We start from the raw sequence: 12,078 nt of genomic DNA, 5'->3' as shown, positions 1-12,078 counted from the left end.
TCCTTGGTTCACAGTGCCCAAATGCCAGGGGGAGGTGGCAGTGTCAGGGTTCCAGTCCAGGGGCCTACTTTCAGCAAGCTGGATGGGTAAGGTTTACTAGGGACCAGAGACCCCACCTAAGGGGCCAAGGCTCTCCTGCTCCCTTCTTTGGGGTGTGACCCCTGACACCAACACCACATTCTACCCAGGAGTTTGGGAGATGGAAAAGATGAGGCCACCTGCGCCCAGCACCAGAGCGTTGTAAAAAAGACAGGAAGGAAGGCAGAAAAGGTTTTCTTTTTTCTTTTCTTTCTTTTCCCCCCTTAAATTCCTAAGGGGAATGAACCCGGACAGCAGAGTCACGGCGGGGCCCTGGTCCGCTAGGGGGCGGCCCGCTCCCGGGGCGGGTTGAGCTGGACTCCTCCCGAGCGCAGCGCGCAGACCGCCGCTAGCGCCGGGGCCTCCAAGGTGAGGGGGCTGGGGCCGGGGCTGGAGCGGCCGGAGGACGCGGCGGAGACGGCAGGGCTGAGCTGCACGGCCGTGGTGTCCTGTGCCGTGGGCTCGCTGCTCTCCATCTCCAGCGCCACGGACCCGGCGCGGCCGCCACCCTGGCCCGGGCCCGCCGCGGCCGCCGAGCGCGCACGGGTCGCGGGGCCCCGGCGGCTACACACGCAGCAGGCCGCGAAGAAGCCGAGCGCCAGCACCAGCAGCGCCGGCCCCGCGACGAGCAGCGCATTGTGCCCAGGCAGGAAGGAGGCGAAGGCGCCTGCCAGCGTCACGTTCACGCCCGCCAGCAGCGCGCACAGACCGCAGGCGCAGCACAGCGCCGGCGACGGCAGGCCCGGCACCCGGCCTCGGGCGCGTTCCGCGGGCGCCGGGACCGGTGGCCCCTCGCTCTTTTCTGCCGGCGGCATCGGCCTGCGCACGCCAGGCACGCATCAAGCTCCCTCCTGCCGCCGGCCCGGAACAGCCCAACTGCCAGGAGCCTCCTCACGCTCGTCCTGTGGGCACACAGCAAGAGGACGGCGTCAGCAGGGTATCTTGACTTCCAATCCTAGGCTCCGTCTGTAGCTACACTGAGTGCCTGGGTGGGCAGAGGTCATCTTGGCCAGCCCTCTGCCTCTGCCTCTGGGAAGCAACAACCCACCCCGTATGTAAAGAGTCGACTTGTTGTTTCCCCACCTAGTTCCGGGGGTCCCTCGTGGCCAATCTTGCCATCCTCCCTCTCTCCTCACTTTTTTGTCCTCCAAACAGACGCTGCCCCTCCAACCCCTCTCCTCCAGGAAGCCTACCTGAACTCATTTGAGTGAGATAATGGCTGGAAAGTGCTCAGCACAGGGTCCAGTTCAGCTTAGGTGCTCATCACATGATAATCATCGTCTTCAGGAGTCCTAACTAGAAGGCAAATGGCGGCTCTTGGGATTTAGGCACTCACTCCCTCAAGTGGAAGAGGCCTTGGAAATCATCTGACCTTGCCCCCCACCCCCGCCCCCTTATTCAGATGAAGAAACCGAGGCTCCCAGAGATCTAGCAGTTTATCCAAGATCCAGAACCAGGACCCAAATGACCATGCCACTTGGCCTCAGCATCCCCACCCTAGGCTCCGGTAGGCATAGCAATGACACTGACTCTCCTGAACATCAGATGAGGCCCTGGAGTCAGGGCCACGTGAGAGTGAGGAGCTCCTGATGGTTCAGACGGTCAGTGAGAGGGCACAGTCCCCACATCGGCTGGCTTGGGCTGGAGCAGATCTAAGGCACCAGGGCCCTTTCTAGACTGGGCATTCTATTAAATTCCAATCCTACCTCCATTCCACTCCCCGCTGTTCTACTGTTGAACCTGGATTCAAAAGCCTAATTGCTGGATGCTAGAATTCCTTTCTAGGATTCTCTAGATGTCTCTGGTTCTGGGATCTATCACTGGATTCTAGAATTCTGGAAATGCATGCAGAAACAAGAGTAATAAAATTAGAGTCTAGGGATTTATGATTTCTATTTGAGAATTCTCTTCTATAACGCATAAGATCATCGTTGGTACAAAGGCCCTCAAAGGATGAGATCTTAGCTAGTGAGCTGTGTTAGAATTGTGGGGAGAAAATGCCAGAAAAGGGTCCTGGATGGGGATGAAAGGGAAGTAATCAGATGGTACCGCGAGTCTGAGGGGAGCATGCAGGGTGAGGAGCAGTGAGTGAGTGCGACCTTCACAGGGGGCCTGACTCTCCTGCTTCCGTCTTCTCTCCTGTAACGTGGGGCTAATCATAGAACCCACCTCATAGGGTACAGTGATAATTAAATATTTTAAGCTAAATAAAGCGCATAGAACAGTGAGTATTTAATAAATGTTAACCATGCCCTTGTGGTGCTGGTTGACAGAGAAGGGAGCCATGAAGTCTCAAATCTGGGAGGCTGGTCATGTTGGTTTTGGAAACAGAAAAGTTGGGCTGTCTCCCAGGTGGAGGTACCTTTCTGAGTGTCCAAACCCTATACCCGGTGGGGTTGGAGAAAGCTTGATGACTGAGTGAAAATGAGGGCTAGTGTCAGATCCTTCACTTGCGACACACAGGATGCGCAGGTCAGAGGACTTGAAAGGCCACCTCCAGGCCTGTCCAGAGCTGATGACTCCAGGGCTCCCTCTCCTGTCACCATGCTGAGAGGTGGCAGCTCTACTGAGACTCCAGCCAGAATCACCTTGTTGCCTTACCAAGCTGGCAGGAAGTCAGAAATCCCCAAATGTTAGCAAAGAAAGCACATGTTGACCCTTGAGGGCATCTACAGACCACAGATTCCTCAGGAAGCTCCTCATCTGCATGAACATTTGCTAACCTGCTGCTGATGGTTCTGCCAGGCAGGGATAGCAACCACTAAAAGGGTACAGCAATTTACAGTTTGCAAAGCACTTTTACATCCATGATATCACAATCTACTACTGCTTGATGCCTATTAATAGCCATATTTTGGCTGGGCGTGGTGGCTCACACCTGTAATCCCAGCACTTTGGGAGGCTGAGGCAGGCAGATCGCTTGAGCTTGGGAGTTTGTGACCAGCCTGGGCAACATGGCAAAACCCTGTGTCTATTTATTTTGTTTATGAATAAAAAGAATTAAAAAAAAAATTTTAATAGCCACATTTTGCAACTGAGGAGACTGAGGCTGAGAGAGGGAAGTGGATTCGGGCTCTGGTGGCTGGACTAAAAGGAAGAATAGACATTCTGAGACCAGAGTCAGAAAACAGATGAGCTGGCTCACACCCCACACAATCTTGCCTAATTTTAAAGAGAAGGATTTGATCCTCAGGAGGGGCTGTGAGATTCCCAAATCTTCCCCTTTCAAGCCTCTCCCCAACCTCATTCATCAACATCTGACATTATCTGAAAAAGGCAAGGGTTCCCTTCCTGTGGGGAGGGCTCAGTATGAGGGTGCCCTGAGGGAGAGGAGGGAGTCTGGCTCACCTCACTTCACATCAGTCTCCTGGAAGCTGACATTGGATGAGGGTCAGGAAGGCCCTGCGGGCTGGAGAGTCCAGGGATCTTGCTTTTCTTTTTTTTTTTTCTGAGACAGAGTCTTGCACTGTCACCTGGGCTGGAGTGCAGTGGTGCAGTCACAGCTCACTGCAACCTCAGACTCCTGGGTTCAAGTGATTATCTTGCCTCAGCCTACTGAGTAGCTGGGATTACAGGCACCCAACACCACCCCCAGATAATTTTTTTTTTTTTTTTTTTTTAGTAGAGATGGGGTTTCACCATGTTGGCCAGGCTGGTCTCGAGCTCCTGACCTCGTGATCCACCTGCCTCAGCCTCCCAAAGTGCTGGGATTACAGGTGTGAGCCACTGCGCCTGGCCAAGATCTTGCTTCTTTTCCCATAAGGGGAAGACTCTCCTTTGCCTTTGGGTTTTAGCAGTTTTCCTGTGATGTGCCTAAGTGAGTTTTTTTTTTTTTGTATTTATCCTTCTTTGTAGATATTTGTTTTGTATGTATCCTTCCTGGTGCTTCTACAATCTGTGGCTGCATCATATTGTCCCACAGTTCAGGAAATATGTCAGCTCTTATCTTTTCCCCATTCTCTTTCTCCTCTCCTGCTGGGACCTTCATTGCTTGTATGTTCAGCCATTTGCTATTGCCCCACATGTCTCTTTTACACTTTATTCTATATTTTCTAGCCTTTTCCTTCCTTCCTTCTGTTTCAGTCTGGATATTTTTCTACTGAAATATTTTTCTACCATCTAGTTTACTAATCCTATTTTCACATGTGTCTTTTCAGCTGCTAAATCCATCAGTGGAGTTATTTCATCTGTTGTAACTTTTCAGTTCTGGAATTTCCACTAGATCCTTTTTCATAGATTCCAGTTTTCTATTGAAAGATTCCCTTGTTATTTTCTTGAACATATTAAACCTTCTAGAGTCCATATCGGAAAACTCCAACATCTGGATCTCCAGTGGGCTTGTTTCTATTGTCTTTTTTATTGCTCTTGTCTGTTTTATTGCTTTTGTTCATTTGGTCTTATCTCCTGAAATGCCAGATAATTTTTTATTGAATGTCCAACATTGTGTATAAAAAATTATAGAGCTAGCATGAGGCTCTGAATGATACTGTCTTTCTCCAGAGGGGATTTGCTTTTGCTTCTGACAGGCACTTAAAGAAGGACAGGCCGCTTTAACCCAGTCTAGGATTATACTGATTGGAAACTTTGTTCCAGTCTTTCTGAGTCTAGTCTATATCTGGTTAGCCATTATTCCCAGAGTGTTGCTTTGGTCTTCCCAGTAAAAACTGTAGGTGTTTAACAGTACCGTTTCCCTTTTTAGGCCCCAAATTCAAATTTGACTCCCCAGTCTCATGACCACTGCCTCCTACAAACTGGAAAATGCCTTTAGGGAAAAATCAAAATCTAGTATTACTTCTCTCCACAATCTTGGCCCCCTCAAGTCCTCACTGCCTTGGTAGCTCTCCCATGCCTTTAAACAGATTTCTTAAATGCTTAATCCAGCTTTTAAAGTTATCCTTAGCAGGTAAATTGGTCTGATAGAAGCTAGTCTACTTTAGCCAGAAACAGAAGTCTAGATGATACTCTGAAATTAGCACGTTTAGATCTATAACTAAGTTATGCTATGCTAAGCACTTATAATATCTAATTTAATTTTTACAACCTAAGATTAAGTATTACTATTACATCTCCATTTTGCAGATGAGGAAACTGAGACAGAGAAAGATTAAGTAAACTCACCCCAAACCACTCAATTGCAGTGGTGGTGCCAGGATTTGAAATCTGGTGTACTGATCCAACCTGAGCTCTCAACCTAGCACAGTGCTAGATTTGCTAAATGTTGAATGACTGAGGCACAGGGCTCAGGCTCTTCTGAGGCCCTGTAAATAAGCTCCTGTAATTAGAACTTACACTGCTCAAATGTCAACCACAGAGGAAGACAGGTTTTCCCTGGTTCAAGGAAGGTAAAAATCACTTTGCTTCTTCCATGGTTTAGCAAACTAGGTTCAACAGAAAATAATTCCAGCCCAGGGGCTGAGCTTCTCAGTGCTAATTGCTAATGAATGATTGATTCTTATCTGCTCCTGGGAGGCAGAGTGACTATAAGACAAAAGGGTCTCTGCCCTAGGCACAAAAAGGACTAAGAACATGTGGGTGTTGGGCTTATTCCTGAGGTTGCCTCCACCCTGGTTAATTGGGATCTGGGAGTGTGCAGGGGTGAGGTGTTGAGGCTGCTCAGCTGTTGTAATTCAGTTTGCACCACCATTTCATCTGGTGGACTGTGGCCTCCCGCAGCTGCTGTTGTGGTGTTGTTTCTGTTTTGTTGTGGGTGTTCTGGCTAGCTCTGTTGTGGGGTGTCCTTGGCACTGTTCACTAAAACTTTCTGGTTTTCCACTCTACTGAGCACATGTTAAGATTGCACTTTCTGGCTGATTTGTGATTAGGTGGCACTGTGTGACGTTCTGGCCAGGGAATTGTGACACATGCCACTTCCAGGCTGGCCTATTGGATTATGGAAGCAGGACTCTGAGTTGATGCTATTGCTCTCCCCAGTCCCCTAAGCCCTTTTTATTTCATTCCAAGTCCCCGCTTCAACCCCAGTGCCTGAGCAGGAGGGAAGGGCATTGCTCTGACTCTTGAGTTGCGAGGACTGGAAGACCTTCACTTCAGTGAGTACTCCAAGCTGCTGAGCCCATGGAGATCATCTAGTTCAATCCCTAAATCTCCAGAAGTGGGAAACTGAAGCTTGGAGTAGAGGAGGTCTGTGGCCAAGCCAGACCAGAACCAGGCCCTTTCCCACCCAGCCAGGGCTCTGAACACTGCCATTCAGCTGCCCATGACCCTGGCCAAGCAATTCACCCTCCCTGCTGCCCTGCCTCTGGCTAGGGAGGCCTCATGGTCTCTACATGGGGAGTCCAGTCCACAAGCAGTTTGGGGGAGGAGCAGACACTGGTTGGGCAGCCTGGGAGAGCTGGGGTCCCTCCCTGGGCCTTAGCTGTCTGAATGTGAAGGGAGGGGTATAATGAGGTTATTGTCCCCAAACTGAGGTCCCTCATCAATCAATCTGCTGCCCCACCCTCAACTACTTGAGGTTTGTAAAGGTGGAAATGAAGAAATTACTGTCAGTGTATCAAAAGGTCTCATAAAATGGCACATTTACGTATATGTATACATATATGTATATATGGCACATTTATGTATAGGTATACATATAAATGTATATGGCTGTACCTGCTCATTGTACCAGATTACTTGCTTTAGGCTGGGATTCCGTTATTTCCCTGGGAAATCAGCTGCTGCACAGGGGTTCTGGTTGAGGGGCAGGGGCACTCATATTGAGCAGCAACTCTCTGCTAGGCACTTTCCCTACGTTAGCACATTTAACCTTCACTACAACCCTGTGAGCTGTTGCAGTCCTGCCCCCAGATCACAGTGAGGACACCGAGGCTAAAGAGGTGAAGGGACTTACTCCGGTTTACTCAGCTGCAATAGGGAAAGCTGGGATTCAAACCCGGTTTTGTCAGACTGAAAAGCTCATATTTTTGGCTCATTAGAATTGCTGTTTACTGAAAGGCATAGAGATGTTTGCTTATTTAAAAAATTTGGGCTCAAGGGGGTGGACCTCAGCAGGTGAAGGCAAGAGCTCCTGGAGAGGGAGTCTCTGTCTGAAGTCCCTTCAGGTCAGCAGGTCAGCCTGCGCCCCGCTCTGCCCCCAACCCATGGTTCTGGGATGTTTGTGTTGCACAAGAGCAGTTGCTTGACTAGAGGTAGCTGCCAGGCCTCTTGGCTCCAGATTCCTGGTCCAAAGGCCCAAGAGCCTCTGGGTGTGGGGGCTTCAGTCCAGACATCAGCCAGGGGCCCCAGCCCGCTGTCCTCCACGGGAGCCTGAGCCCCTCACTTGCTCAGCCTGAGCTCTTTCCTGCTTACTATGAACTCCTCTGTTCCTTTTAGTCTTAGCCCTTCTGCGCCCTCTCAGTCCCTGGAAATCTGGGCCAGCCCTCTTCCCAGCACCCGCATCCTCAGGAACCTCCCACATCGCTCTCACTCATTGCCGGCTGGGGCTCATTCACTACCTTGGGAGCTCTCAGCTTCTGCCAACTGAATTCTGCATACCCAGAACCCAAAGAGCTACCATCATCCTCACCCTAGCCAATCCATGGGCCTGTCCTCACCATAGACACATGCATATACATGCATACTCACACGTGTGCATGTGCGTATGTGCACACGTGCACACACACAGTCTCCAAGCTGGAAACAAGGTTTGAGGATGAAGCCTGAAGTCATGGCTTTCCAGCTCCTGTGTGTGATTCCCGGGATCTATCATCTTCCTCCCTGAGCCCATGTGCATGCACGAACACACACAGACACACATGCAGTGACCGGACATATCCAGAAATACAAACACAGATGCATAGATGCATTACACACAGAGAGTTGCAGACACAGGCCAACATATCACACACTATCAGTTGCCTGCCTATCTGGTGGAGATGAGCTGCTGCCCTGGAGACTTCTCCTTGCCTGGAAGCGTGATGGTGGAGGGAAGGTGCTTGAGAGCAGAAGCCCCTGGGAGAGGTGATGGGTGGATAGGAATTCCATTCTGGCTGCTCTGATGTTGCCTCCCCATTCACAGTGGGTCTCCATGCTGGCAAAAGGCAAGCACTCACCATTCCCCTCACTGGGGCTCAGCTTTGCCATTGGTAAAGTGCGAGATTGATCTAGATGGTCTTTGCAGGCCCTGCAAGCTCTGGCTCCCAGCACAGCTGAGAGGCCCCAGTGGCGCAAGACTCCAAAGGCTTCTTTGAGCGATCACAGGTCTGCGTTGGTTAAACCAAGCCTTTGTAACAATCCAGGCAAAGATGCTCCCTTCCAGTCCTTCCTGGTGCTCTCTCACTTCCCCAACAGAATCCTCAGGCCGCAGTCCCCAGCAGGGGTTATATAGATGGCCAGACTGGGGTCTCTAACCTCAGTCTGGGCCTCTGCCTCTACCTTAAGCAACTCAGCTGCCTGGATCCAGCTGGAGGGGTGGAGAGAGAGGACTTCAGACTGGCAGGAGTGGAGCTGCCCTTCCTGTCTGTCTCCTTCCCTCCAAGGCTCTGGAACTAGCTCCACTTTCCTCTCTAGCCTAAGGAACTTCAGCATCTTTTGCCCACCCACCCAACCCCTCTGCCCTCTTAGTTTCTTGACTTCTCATCTCCAGTGCTCAATTCCTTCATTCCACCTCAGCTACACTTCCTCATACCTCATCACCTTCAGGACTTTATCACCCTTGTCATCACCTTGAGCCATTCCACCTCTGAGAAACCCTGACACCCTACTCTTGACTGTAACTCCACTGCTACCTCCATACAAACATGGGTACAGCATAAACAGTGTTCTCCATATATATATGTATATACATATATAAAATTATTATTTTTTTGAGATAGAGTCTTGCTCTGTTGCCCAGACTGGAGTGCGGTGGTGCAGTCTCGGCTCACTGCAACCTCTGCCTCCCAGGTTCAAGCGATTCTCCTGCCTCAGCCTCCTGAGTACCTGGGATTACAGGTGCACACCATCACACCTGGCTAATTTTTGTATTTTTAATAGAGATGGGGTTTCACCATGTTGGCCAGGATGGTCTTGATCTCCTGACCTCATGATCCTCTGGCCTCAGCCTCCCAAAGTGCTGGGATTACAAGCATGAGCCACCGTGCCCGGCCACGCTTTATATATATTAACTCATTTAAGTGCCATGACAACCCTTAGGTAGCACTACTGCTGTCGTGATTTATGGACTGGAAAACAGAGGCCTGAGAGGTCAGAAGAATTGCCTAAGGTCACAGACGTCATGGTAATACAGGGCAGAGCTGTGATTCAAACCTAGGCTGTGTGTCTCCTAAATCTGTGCCCTTCATAACTCCACACTGCCTCTGGCTGTAACTGTTCTCTGATCTCATGCAATCCCTGGAACTCGACAGTTTTCTCCATGATACTCTTGCTTCCACTTCTGTCTGCATCTATCCAAGAACCCAAACTGCCTTATTTCCATTACTCTGTTGCAACTTCACTTGTCCCTTTGTCTTTCTGCCAAAGCTGCCAGCAAAGCCTCAATTGCAACAGTCTGGCTTTCTGCCACCTCAAGTCTATGCCTAAACTGCTAAGCCTTGTAGGTGAAAAAACCACAGCTGGGCGGCATGGGCCCTTTGTACATCCACATCCCTGGCATCACTGTGGTCCTTAAGGATCCCCGGAAACCTCCCACTTCCTAGTCTGAGCTCACCAGCCCATCACTGGACTGTATCTCCCACTGGATGCACCTAAGAAGGCCTCTCCCATCTTGAAACAAAACCCTCCTTCAACCCCACATCTGCCTCCAGCTAACACTCTGCTCTGTTCCTTTCTTGAAAGCACTGTCTACAGTATATATCTCACCTCGTTGTCAAGAGCCAATCCACTCCAGTCTGGTTTCTGCCCCATCACACCACAGACTCTGCTTTCACCAAGGCCACCAGCTGACTCCTTTTTGCTGAATTCCATGAACACCGTTCAACCCTTAGCTAACCTGACCTCTCCAGAGCTTGGCACCTACTGAAGCCTCCCTCCTGGAAACATACTCTTCCCCTGGGATACAGTTCCCTCAATTTCATCTTCGCCCACAGAGCCCACAGACCCAGCCAGAAAATCTGGGCTTCATCCTCAGCTCCTGTCTCCCGAGGCTTCCCTCCACACATTTGCCATCTATCACCAAGCCCTGCAGACTCTCCCCGCCAAGCATCCCAGAATCCATCCCTTCCTCTCTAGTCTCACCACTGCCCCATCTCTCCTCCTAGGATCCTCACGGCTGCTGCCCAGCCCTGCCCCCCCTCCCCACCCCCGCCTTGATTTTGCTCTTGCAGGGCTGACCGCACCAGGCTTGTGAGCTCCCTGTGCCTGAGCCATGAGCCTACTTTCTCTTCCCCTGGCTGACCCCAGCTCTACCTTCAGAGTGCAGCTGGGATGCTGCTTCCTTCCTTCCTTCTTTCAGATTTCCAAAACTCTGCAAATCAGGACTGTTAAACTCCTGATACCCTCATGGTGCCATGACTCCTGTGTCCAGGTCTGCAGGCCCCAGCCATCTTCCTTGAGGGCCAGGATTATGTCCACCTTGTTTGTTGCAGTATCGCCAGTGGGGGTAGGGGGAGGGGCGGGGCGGTGCCTGCCTCTCCCCAGGTGAATATTGGTTAAATAAATGGCCCAGTGAATATTGGTTAAATAAATGGTGGGGGAGGCATTGGTCAGAGGGGTGTTTTCTGCCCTCCTGGCTTCACCTGTCTCTTGGATTTGAAGTTGCTCTGTGCTCTCCTCTCTCCCATCCCCTCCTCACTTTGGGCCTTGGGGAGGATGTGGAGGGGACAGGTGAGATTCTAGGGCAGAGTCCTACACAGTTCAGAGCAGGGCGGGGTGAGAATGGAGCAGAGGAATCCCCGGAGCCCGCGGCCAGTGCCTGCGGAGTGTCTCCCCTTCTCCTGCTCCCTATCTTTCTCACCCCTATCCTCTCGCGGCTACAGGTTCTTGACCACTTGTCTGGGCACTACTCCTGTCTCCTGGAGCTCAGGCTGGATGGAGTCTCTCCCCCCCGTTCCGGTAAGCGTCCCCTCCTCAGCCCCCTCCCGTCAGCGTCCCCTAGCTCCTTCACTTGCCTGAGCCGGTCCGTGGACACTCCCCTGCGGGTCCGACCCGGCTGACCCTTGAGCACCCTGGGTCAGCAGGAAGGAAGGATCCCGCGGGCGCAGGACCACCAGGAGAGAGGCCGGGCCACCTCCTCCGCCGTCCGCTGACTTCTAGGGGTTGGGCCGGCGCACAGCAAGGGGGTTGGAGGTAGGGTCGCCCGCTCCCACGCGGCTGGGTTCCCAGGCGGTGTCCTGGGCCGAGCCGCTTGGAGATCCTAGATCAGCAGGTGGGTGGGAAAGGGCGCCCCGTCCTGGGCCCCCCGCCCCTGCGCGCAGGGCAGAGACGCGCAGACCCGCTCCCACTGGGCTCGGCTCCCTTGGAGCAGCCCCGGCGGCGGCGGCGGTGGGCTGGGAGGGGCCAGCGCCGGTCCCCAGGAGCCTCCCGTCACCCGGAACCCCTCTCCTTCAAGCGTTGACCGCCGACCCTCAGCTCCCCTTCAACCCGGGGCGAGCGGGGTTCTTACCATACACCTCCCCTCTCCGCTCCGTCCTTCTGCCGTTCTCCTCTACGCTTCGCGGTCTGCAAGCACCCTTGCAAATAACTCCTAGCCCACCTACACCGTCTCGTCCACACTTTCCGAGAGCCAGGCACGGATATATTGCAACTCACTCTAGGGCAGGGGTACAAGTCGAACTGGCTCTGCCTTCAACTTCAAATGGATTCTTCTTTCTGGAGCGGGGCTGGAGCTGTGGGGCGGGGGAGGGGGGATTTTTCCAGGGATGGACTTGTTTTCAGCACCCTTTCCCCAATCAACTACCAATCCTGCACCCTAGAAAGGGGTGTGGCCATGAGCCTGTCTAGGGAGTGACTCTCCTGGGGGTGTGTGTAGGAGCTTTTTGGGATGAGGGCTGGGGAGGAAGTGCTGGGCAGCAGGCGCCCCTCAAGGCTGGGCTGTGTGGGAGGGAAGACTGAGGTGCTGACTTTTCA

General features: G+C 52.2%; 1 protein-coding gene across 3 annotated transcripts; it reads right to left on the bottom strand.

Annotated features, from left to right (window-relative positions):
- Positions 1-271: 271 nt before the first annotated feature.
- Positions 272-11,878, bottom strand: TMEM275 (transmembrane protein 275). 3 transcript variants are annotated; one of them, XM_055255470.2, is made up of 4 exons: positions 11,615-11,754; positions 11,117-11,365; positions 1,272-1,370; positions 272-980 (listed from the first exon to the last, which is right to left on the bottom strand). In XM_055255470.2, exon 4 carries the CDS (start codon positions 891-893, stop codon positions 360-362), a length of 534 nt encoding a protein of 177 aa, XP_055111445.1. In that variant the 5' UTR covers positions 894-980; positions 1,272-1,370; positions 11,117-11,365; positions 11,615-11,754; the 3' UTR covers positions 272-359. The 3 variants fall into 3 exon arrangements, with proteins under 3 accessions (XP_055111445.1, XP_063483638.1, XP_055111444.1); XM_063627568.1 differs by lacking the exons at positions 11,117-11,365; positions 11,615-11,754 and adding an exon at positions 11,761-11,878 and having other exon boundaries at positions 1,272-1,374; XM_055255469.2 differs by lacking the exon at positions 11,117-11,365 and having other exon boundaries at positions 1,272-1,374.
- Between the last annotated feature and the right edge of the window lie 200 nt (positions 11,879-12,078).

This window comes from Symphalangus syndactylus, chromosome 12 (genome assembly GCF_028878055.3).
Source record: "Symphalangus syndactylus isolate Jambi chromosome 12, NHGRI_mSymSyn1-v2.1_pri, whole genome shotgun sequence".
NCBI classification, from domain to species: Eukaryota; Metazoa; Chordata; class Mammalia; order Primates; family Hylobatidae; genus Symphalangus; species Symphalangus syndactylus.
This window is presented reverse-complemented; position numbering and strand designations above follow the sequence as displayed.